The sequence below is a fragment of the Pygocentrus nattereri genome, chromosome 14 (genome assembly GCF_015220715.1).
Source record: "Pygocentrus nattereri isolate fPygNat1 chromosome 14, fPygNat1.pri, whole genome shotgun sequence".
NCBI classification, from domain to species: domain Eukaryota; kingdom Metazoa; phylum Chordata; class Actinopteri; order Characiformes; family Serrasalmidae; genus Pygocentrus; species Pygocentrus nattereri.
The window spans coordinates 6,983,549-6,994,583 of record NC_051224.1 but is presented as its reverse complement, the minus strand read 5'-3'; the positions used below and the strand labels follow the sequence as shown (position 1 = coordinate 6,994,583).

Below are 11,035 nucleotides of genomic sequence, written 5' to 3'. Positions count from 1 at the left end.
AAAGCCTGTATACTGCAGATTGTTATTAGTGCTAACAGGTTGCTGAGAAGCTTTAAGTTCCTCCTTTGATCAGTGGAGGAAACTGCACTAACTCAGCTTCTAAAGCTTGTGTACGTTTCCATCCACCAAAAAAAATGGGACAGATATTTGGCCCATACTGCAAAAAAGCTTATGTGAGTGCAGAACGCATGGACGACAGCCATCAACTCTGTAGCTCTTTCCAAATATGTCTGAAAATATGACTAGATAGGTTTTTTTTTAAGTAAATTTGAACACCCCTGGACAAATGACACCTTATGTTGATTTTCTAAGTGAACATAGGTTAAAGAGGAACTCAAACATTCTTCATAATCAAATGGTTGAGATGTAACCAAAGTCATTCAGAGTGTTTTTGGTGTGAAATGCTTCATTCTAGAAAGCTCCCTCACAGAAAGTTTTTTTTTTTTCTCGTTTTTTCAAAAGTTTTGACTTAAAACGTCATTTTATTCATATATTTTAGACCATTCATGAAGGAGGGGTGCCTGCAGGGCATTGTACTCTGTTAGAAATAAACGTACTACGCAGGTACATGATTCGTTCATCAAGGTACAAACAATGTAAGTGTACCAGTGGTCTTAAGGTCCAGTGGTGTACCTTACATGAGTTTTTCCTAGTGGAAAAGCAGATATTTGTACCTTTTTCATAACCAAACGTTTTAAAACACAACAGTAAAGTAAAAGGCCTGGAGGCGAGACGAGATGTGTGGAGTCAAAACAGCTTAGAAAATATAATTTCAATGGATTCTGGCAGTTATGTTCCCTGACTAAAGGTACTGGGATGTACCCCTGAGGGTACCACCACAGTGACAAGAGGGGTGCTGCCGTAATGACAGAGTTGTCCCTTTTTTTCTGAGAGCGTAAGGCAAGATAGTCCACACAGAAAACTTTCAGATTTGTGCCTATTTTACCATCACTAACATTTCATCTGAAGCTACATATATCTAACCACTCTGACTCTTTACACCACAAGGACTGAATTGTTTTCCCATTTAACACACATCCTGTACAGGGAGCAAACATAAATATGACATTCTACTGTATAATTTATATTTAATCGCTAATTTAACATATTTGGCAAAAATGAAACAGAAATATAAAGTGTGCCAATACATTTGCACAGAGCACATTTTCTGCTAATTCCCTATATATTTAATTCAGAGGATAAACAGCATTGGTGCTTTAAAATGTGTTCTCTGTAGAGGATGTGTGATCGCTTAGAAAATCAACAAATATGTCATTTAACCAGACGTCCAAACATATATGCATGACTGCATACTTGCTGACTCTTGGAGTGAGAATTCTGGACCATGTGGGTGTGAAGATCTCTTTTTGAATTGCACCCACCACTGGCATAGTTAGCCTACTGAGAAGAACTGAAGAACCTTCAAGCATTTGTACTTGGTGTCATTAAGACACAGCACCATGGTGGGAAAAGAATGGGGCTATATAGTACCAAGGAAAGTTTTGTTCACTAGTAAAAATAGCAGAATCGTTTTTGGTGTTTATACGGTCCATTCTACCAAATTATTAAAAAAAAAATGTTTTTAAACCCAATTCAAACCTTAGATATTTTGATTATGCATAACGATCTATATACACCCAAGGTATTAATTCAGAAGCTAAATGTATACAAAAGTATCATTAATAGGGTACTTTTTCTTATCAGTGTGTGACACGGAGAATTGTCACTACTGATTGGTTTTCTGTAATTATGTAAACCATTATTTTAATGAAAATGATTATGGATTTATGTGTGTACAACTGTTATGCTCAAAATGAGCCAAAATTGCCACTAGAGTCACTACTAAAAAAAACATCTGGAGGTGTTATTTTTCTATTGGTAGAGAAAAAATTTAATGCTTAATCATTTTATTTTTCAAAAAAACAAATACATAAACATAAGGTATAGGGTCACTCAAAGCAGGATTTTAGTCTAATGTCCAAGTCAATTAAAAGGCTGAAATGTGTTTCCAACACCAGTTTGGTAGAATGATCTATAGCTGCTTTCAAAGGTTCTACAAAGAATCATACACAACAGGTTCTCCATCATAGAGAAGAAGCAATTACGCATTCAAACAATGCTTAATGTCATGGTTCTATATATAATTGTTGCCTTTACCATAGAACCTTTGACTACACTACACACATAGTTACACGAAGTAGACACTGCTTAGATCTTCTGAAGTGGTAACCAGTCATGGTAGTTTCTAAGACCAGTTCTGAGTGGTTTTCTCACAGCACTCAAGGTCAGTGGTCATGTAGGGGAAGCTGATCTTAGCATTAAAGGCTAACTGGCGCCTGGGGCGCTGACCTTGGGGGCTAATTCTGCTAATTAGTGAGGAGGAGAGGGCTGATTAGATTATATCACAGCTTCCCTCTGCAGGATGCCTAGTTCCGCTGGGAATACATCAGTCTGTGGAACAGATTCCCTTCGTTATAAAAGAAAAATAGGAGCCCTAGCTGGTAGCAGTATCAACCTCACCTATTTCTGCACTGATGGGCAGCTGAAATGTCTGCAGCAGAGCAGCCAGCCTGACATTCAAGAGGGCTACTGTAACATAACTGCCTGTCAACACTCCATAAAAGCCTCTGTGACTCTCAAAGGGAGCAAAGCAGTTTAAGATTGATGAAAAAGCAAATTCATTTCTTAGCTGGAGCTTAGCTTAGTTTGGCCATCAAGTCTACACAAATGTGTCGATTCAGAAGATTCAGAGTATCACCTAAGGATGAAACTATTATTAGAAATCTAATGTTGGTCCTAAAAGTATATATTTTCTGCAGCAGTACAGACAATTATTTGGGCCTTGCTAATAGCCAATGTTGTGGAAGGGATTGGATTTACAGCTGCAATGTTAGGATTTTGGGGCCAAGCACTTTTGTCTTATTGGAAAACATTAACATATTCACAGTAAACTTTTACACATTACTACAAAGAATAACAGTGATCCCCTAAAGGGCCAAGTGTTCTCTTGCAATAATTTTATGTTCTCACGCAAAAGGTTCGCATTCCCTTACAAAATCCAAGTAAAAACATTTGCAAGAGAATGTAAAATTATTGCGAGAGAAGGCAAAACGTATGCGAGGGAACGCAACGTTGTTATTATTATTATTACAGCACTATAGGGGGTCTCTAGAATAATCCTCTTTCTTTACCTTTATTTCAATATATACTCCAGTCTACACAGCACCTCACATTTATTAAGGAAGATAACATAAATGATAAATTATATAAATAATATGAAACTATACAGAAGCTCACAATGAAGTGACACATCTTTATGGTCTTTGCTTTCCAGTTTATTATCAAGACTAATTTGGTGCATTTCCTCCATTTCTTTCAAAACAGGTACACTTCAGTGAAACACAAGCAGTTGTTATCGAACACCTGGTCCTGTATCTCAGTTTAAACTTGTGAACTCTTTGCCCTTGCTTTCATTTGAAGGACACACCTGCTATTTACTGGGATTTTTCCCAGAAGAGTTTTCGGTTTGAGAATCTTATCTGTCCTTGTCTGCAGGTGTTGTTAGAACACATCTCACCTTTTTCTGCCAAAATGCATAAATAAAATACCAAAGAATCCTCACACAAATATTTTACAACACCACCACCAACTGGTGATACCAGGGTTTGCACCATGAGCAAAATCAGCATTTTGGTTAACACCTGCTACTTTTAGAGGGGAATTACACACGTTTTTCAAGATTTCTGCATAATTAAAACATTTGTGAAGTCATTTGGAGTGGTTCATTATGAAATGCGCCATTCTAAAGAAACTTAAAGTGGCATTTACAGTGGTAGTGATAGGAGGCGGACAATCGAAATGCTTACCTAAATGTTTAAGCACTCTCACAAAGCTATTAAATGATTACAAATACATTCCTAATAGCTGAGACATAGTTTTGCAACTATGCCGAGATAAGGTTTTGGCCTAAAATGTACTTTTTCTCAGTTTTTCTATGCTGGAGAAGTACATGTGGGGCTCTGTAAGGCAAAATAGTACCCACAGAAAGCTTATTTTTAAAGATTAAAATAACCTTTTTTACATTTATCACTATTTTAGTGTTATCAACATTACACCTAAAAACTCAAGACACATGTAGGCTCATTGGATATTAAATAAAATGGCTATTGTGTTGTAGACATGGTGACCTCTGGTTCATATCACCACCACTGTATAGAAAAATGTACGTTTCTCTGCAATGAACCATTTCACCTCAAAGCACTCTGAATGACCTTGTTTACATCTCAACCACAGAAATTTTGGTGTAACTTGGTGAAATTGCTCCTTTTTAACATCCTATCAATTTAATTATTTTTGCTCAGAGCACTGATGCCTTGTGTACAAAAGTTTTTACAAATGCTTTTTGTAAGGCCCCAGAACTTGAGCGACTTCAACAAACACAGGTACTTGATATTCAACCAAAATCAAATGGTAAACTTCAATCTGGTGAAAGCTAATATACTTGACACATTACTGACATTGACAAGCAAAACAGACATACCCTGTAGGTTTAGACCTGCAAAACAAACCTATGACTATTTTAAAAAAAAGCCACAGACATCGGCAAATAATTTAACATACTGAAACTTTTATTCTTAGTGCTCCAATTATGTGGATACATTATTTATTTTTTTGGTGAAACACTTCAGCTGGTGCAAAAATATGATCTCAGAAATGTTCTCAGCGAAGTTTTTTTTTTTCCTTCCTAAAAATCTAAATGAGATTGAGGTGGTGGACCTGTAACAGTCCAAGCACTTATTTTCATTGCTATAGCCATCATCTGCCACCATTCTCTAACTTTGTATAGATTTACCTAAAAACCTTTATACACTAATTACATACTTATGAAGAAGGCTGGTGGTTCATTAGTGCAACATTTGGTAAATGTTAGGAGCAGACTTGTCCTTGTTCACCAGTGAGGTCATGAACTTCAGAGTTCTGAATGTCCACCGTGGGCTTTATCACAGAACACGTCACTGAATGTCCGCACTGGCCACAGAACAGCCACTCTGTAGACTCAAACCCATCTTCACCTCGCCATCCAGCAGTTCCCTCTACTGTCCATCCGTCTCTGTAAAAGGACACAGTGAGGAGAATATGATTATAGTCCATATCAATACATTCATTAATATTAGTAGATATGTTAGGTCAAATTTATAGGACATTATGTAATGTCTGCATTCTTGTCTTTGTATTGTATTGTATTTCAATTATTCTTGTGCTTATCTGCACCTTATTATATTCTTATTTTACATGTGATGGATCTTGTTTAGTGCTGTAACGACACCGTAATCAAGACATTATTAATGCTTTGGTCTATTATACAAACTGTAAAATAAGGCTGGGATTAATAATCATTAATGACAACATCCTTAACACTGAACATTCTGAGCTTCAAGCTGGCGCCCCGATACACACTGAGAGAAATGTCATCAGAAACGGTATGTTTCAGTCTTAATCTTAGTTTAATGGGGAGTCATAGTGAGGTCTGTTTACATCGCGTTCATTTTTAACAGCCCATGCTGTTACAAAAAGAGCGCTGTGTGGTGGAGTCTGAGCCTCTGCTTCAGCTCAGTGCTCCGAGCCTTAAAAGGCACAAATAAACAACGAGCAATAGTATTAGCGTGCAGTTTTCAAAACTCCATGTACAATTTTCTTTGTTTATTTTATGTATTAGTGAAAAGTCTTAAGGCTTTGTCGCCCCTTGTGGTGAAAATGGAAACTGCTGAATATGTAACTGCGAAATATTAGTTTATCAAAATTACTTATCAGAACTGCTTTATAATAATAATGACAAAAAATCTAAAAAGGGCAAAATATAATTAAATTCATTAATATAATTTAATAAACTTTGCATTGGTTATAGATCACATAGGGAACACACAAAGGGATCAATCGGATTTGGCCTATTTTTAGTGCCCAATCTATCTGTCTGTCTGTCTATCCATCTATTTGACTGAGTCTAGCATTGCGTTTACACTTTGAGAGTTGGTAGAGGCAGAAAATTAAACGGTCAATTCTGAAATAACGCTGAAACCGTACAACAGACAGACAGAAGAGAGACAGCGACACAGACAGTGAAGCGGAAATGACACCCTCGATCCTATGAAAGCAGATTATGGATGAAAAAGTATTTATTTCAGGTCTCAAGTCTCAAGTAGCTTTGCTGAGCTGAGAAAAGCATATTGTTATCTTTTTTAGTAGCTAAAGCATACTGGTTAGCAGAGCTAACACAGCATACCTCATCTCAGCTCTGTTTTTTTCCCCTTTGGTGATGGTGTTTGCAGGACAGAACAAACTCCAAACTGGATTTGATGTTCAACAAGACAACATTTTAAATCCTTGTGTTTGTTCTGGCTCAGTATACAGCTGGATCATCATCGCAGATCTGGCCCACAAACTGTACAGTGAGTAGAACTAATGGATGTGGCCCAAATCTGGCCCAACTGTATTCTTGGTCTACAATTGTCATGCCAGAATTGGCCCGCAAATATAGACACGAGGCCAAACCGTAAGCAGCTCTACGCAATCTGGCCTTGTTCTAAGCTAGAAAATGGACTTTTTAACAGTGTGGCTGGTCCTCTTTAACTTAAGATCCCTGCACTTTCACACTCCTTAGCGACTTTTACTGGAATAAAAACTGCTCAGTACCTTTAGGGATGAACTTAAGTGAGCTGCTGAATATTCAGAAACGTGAGAGTCCACGTTTGGGACCATCGTTCACAAACTCGTGACCCAGACCGTTACCACACTTCCCACATCGTACCTACAAACAGACGTATTTCAAAACATGCGAACAGATTAGACAAGATGTATGAAAAAATGTAGATGCAAAATGATTCTGAAATTACATCGTAATAAATCATTCACATGCTTCTGTCGCTTAGAAGACCACATAATACATCACAATACATAATACAGAAATCTCACAGCAGATGAATTTCAGTTTCTTTGTTAAATAGACAGGTTATGGTGTATAGTGTGCATGCCGTCTACCCTGTAAGCTCCTCTTCTCTCTTCCTCTTTGGAGACACTGTCCTTGTGGATGGTCTCAGTGAAGGCAGGCCAGGGCGAGGAGTGCTCATATTTGGACTTACTGGAGAACAGCTCGTAGCCACATTTTGAGCAGACATACATTCCTACATGAGAGGAAAATAGTGTTAAGTTACATGCTTACTTCACTTGCATGCAATCACATCCATAGTGTATTATGGAACACAGGTTACTGTATCAGTATATAAATCTTAACAACAGAAAGGAGTTTGGTTAATCACCATTACATCCATTTGATATAACGTTTGCAATAACTCTATCAAACTATCTGCCTCTACCAAAATGTATGACTTCTTTAACTTCGTTATACATCAATAAAAAGCTATAATCATGCATTTTGTGGTACAAAAGCAGTTACAGGAGGAAAGAAAACCTGTAGTGAGAGCTTGTTGATTCAGTGGGTTAATTCAGTTAAGAGAACAAGGAATGGATGAAAGACTAGATTATGTATATGTTCTTGAGAACTCTGTGTGCCTTTCCAGATCACTCTGTACCTTGCTTAGTGAGCAGGGCAGCACTGTGATCATCTACAGCTGCAGTAATGTTTTACATTAGACACTGGTACATATACTGCCTTGTCTTTTTGTTTGTAGTATTGTGCTCCTGTTGTCTGTGTCAGTGTGTTATTTATGTACTTTGAATTGTAAGCGTCTTTGGGTCCTTGATAAAGCATTATATAAAAATAAAGAATTATTCATTATTATTATTACTGGTTTAAATGAAAACCACATCAAAGTTACATGAGTTGCACGCAGAGGTGGACAGTAACTAAGTAAATGTAATTCATTACTGTACTTAAGTAGTTTTTTTGTGTATCTGTACTTTAGTTTTTCCATTTGGGGTTATGTGTAGGTCATTATGTGAAATCTGTCATTCCTTTTGGTTTTTGCATGTATAAAAACTTTGTTTTGAGCTTGTTTTGACCTGTTGGACACACCGGCCCAGTGCAAACACACGGTTCAACGGGTGCAGCAGTGTAAAATTTTCCACTTAAACGATGGAACTAACCCGACTTTGTGTAAATAGACCACAATATTGAAATATAGACACATAGGCAATTGTGACTGACGTCTTTTTTTCTGAATTTATACAAACACTTTTATAGTACATTTTATGGTAAATTTGTTTTTGCTAGTTTGTTTATGAACAGAGACCTACAGATCAATATAGTAAAGGAAACTCATTTGTGATCCTGAGTTTAAAGCAAATTTTTATTCATCTTAAACTTGTAACTAAGTTGCAAATAAATCTTAAACTGAAACTTTGCTTGTTTGTGAAAAGTTTTCAGAGCCACTCAGTTCTACCTGATGGGAATTGTTTGCCTTCAGTGTTTTGTGCTTATGATCGTTTTAATAGAGAGTGTCAGAATAATTAATAACATTCTATTATAAGACTGGTTTACCAAGAGTGAATTTGGTGTATTTTCACCTAAAATGAGGTAATGAAGCAATAGTCTTATTACAAAAGTGATAACAGGACATTAGAGCCATAATTACTCTTTTAGTACTTTTACTCAAGTGGAGGTCTAAAGGAAGGAACTTCTACTTTTCATGGAGTAATATTTTAGCTTGGGTATCTCTACTTTAAATCAAGTACATGATTTGTGTACTTTGTCCACCTCTGGTTGCACGAGTGTAAATATAAGCTGAACTTTGATGCTGTAAATATTCAGTTTCCTTACTGTCTCCCAGACTGGTTTCTTCCTAATAAAGAAATCATGTCTGGGGTCATGATCTAATAAAGCCTCCATCATTGAGGTGAAATGTCCTTTCTAGAGCCTCTAGTGTGTTGTAATATCAATAGCTAATGCCTGGACCTTCAACCTGATCTGGCAAGAACATTTCATTATCAGCTCAAGTGCAATCATTTTCCTTCTTACATTTTCCGTAATTTGGTAAAATGATTAACCAACAAGGAAAATATCCAACATCTCTTCAATCTCAATAGCAGTAACAGCTTTCAAAAACAGTTATGAAGTCAATGTGATCGTTTTTCTTATTTTTACACTACAATGTTACTGGTGGTTTTTGCTTGACCTAATATCTAACGGTCATTTAGGTCACAAATAAATATTCATTAAAACCTAAAAAACATAGCAAACATTTTGGCCATTTATATATACATTCATTTGAACCATTTTACATGTATATCAAATGATGATGCAAAAAACGATGTTTTCTTTATTAGGATAAAGTGATATCACTAGGTGACAGTGTACAGTGTAGTCTACGTTAAATTAAGCCACGCACTTTTCAGACGGTCCCTTACTTTCTGAGTCTTTCTCAAGTAATTTTCACAAAAGCCCGTAAATATATTACATTAGAAGCTAGTTTGCTGTCTGTCCTCTCCTCGGTGAGAATGCACCTTTTGATCATCTCCGCGATTTTAGCTGGAAGTGAAATAAGCGATTTTAAACTTACTTTACCTGCCGAACTTATTATTAAACTAAATCTATCGCCAGCTTTGTGACAGGTTCGGTATCCGTGCTGCTCAAAAAACTGCTGAGATCCTAGCTTTAAATCCAGAACCGCAGAGGAAAGTCTGTCTGAAAGTCTGTGAGCGTGAGTGAAGGGCTGTCGAGAAAAAGGCGCTACAGCGACAGCACCGACGGAGAGCTGGTGAAACTAAACACGACGAGAACTTACCCGTGTCAAAGTGGTCTTTATAGATCTCACCTCCGGAAAACGAGCAGAAAGACATCGCTGTTGGGGATCAGAATAAAAACAAACCCTTCAGATTATAAAACTGTGGTTTTTATCGCTTTACAGACCTCTTTGAGAATGCGATCACGTGACCGTTGACGCAGATGTTTGTGCAACGACTAATAAGTCGCAGCTCCACCGCACGATGGCAGTATTGCTCACAGTTAGAAGATGATGCTCCAGTGCTAGAATGACTCTGATCCTTACTGGGTTATATTAGATTAAGATTAAGTGACCCTTATTAGTCCCACAATGGGACCTCCGCATTTAACCCATCCGTGAAGTGAAACACCACATACACTCTAGTGAGCACACACACATTAAGGGGGCAGAAAGCACACTTGCCCGGGGCGGTGGCGGCCCAACCCGGAGCGCCCGGGGAGCAGTTGGAGGTTAGGTGTCTTGCTCAAGGACACCTCAGTCATGTGCTGTCGGCTCTGGGGATCGAACCGGCGGCCTTCTGGTCACGAGGCTGGTTCCCTAACCTCCAGCCCATGACTGCCCCAATATTACAAAGAGAATCATTTAAACCTTCTCCTTCAACTTCTGTAGCCCTTCGGTTACTTCATGGTGCACTTATTACTGGCCCTGGAGTGTCAGAAATTCTGATAAAATATGTCCTTGAATTACAGTTTAATCAATGTTTTGTAAAAATCATTTACTTAGAAATGAGTGAAATCAAGTTATAGTCTTATAGCAGACATAGAGGCAGACAGATCTCTGCAGCAGAAAACAGACCTAACGCTTGCATGAATGAGACAGAATGAACTTCTGACTTGTATGAATGGGGTTTTAGATGGCAGATTGCACCTGGAGCTTGGAGAGGCCAGCAAAATTGCTTACTTCGTAAAAGATGAAGGCAAGCTGACCCTCGAAGAGCAAAGTAAGCTGGTGAGAAGCAGCAAAAAACTGGGTCTTGAGATAAATTAATAAAGTAAGTTTCAAAATGATGGCCTTTGCCTGGTACCGCCAGACTGGGAGAGTTTAGAAAGAATAGATCACAGGGATGGTTGCAGAAGTTTCCAATGAAAGTGTCAAATCAAGCAGTGGTGGACGAAGTACACAAATCATGTACTTGAGTTAAAGTAGAGATATCCAAACTAAAATATTACTCCAGTAGAAGTAGAAGTCCTTACTCTAGACCTCCACTTGAGTAAAAGTACAAAAGTATTTACCTTCAAATGTACTTAAGTATCAAAAGTAAAAGTACTAAAAGAGTAATTGTGGCTCTGATGCCCTGT

General features: G+C 37.6%; 1 protein-coding gene across 1 annotated transcript; it reads right to left on the bottom strand.

Moving 5' to 3' along the window:
* Positions 1-4,607: 4,607 nt before the first annotated feature.
* On the bottom strand, positions 4,608-9,899 carry msrb1a (methionine sulfoxide reductase B1a). The gene is made up of 4 exons (XM_017705863.2): positions 9,738-9,899; positions 7,036-7,178; positions 6,691-6,805; positions 4,608-5,110 (listed from the first exon to the last, which is right to left on the bottom strand). The coding sequence occupies exons 1-4, from the start codon at positions 9,790-9,792 to the stop codon at positions 5,094-5,096; spliced, it is 330 nt and encodes a 109-aa protein (XP_017561352.2). The 5' UTR covers positions 9,793-9,899; the 3' UTR covers positions 4,608-5,093.
* Between the last annotated feature and the right edge of the window lie 1,136 nt (positions 9,900-11,035).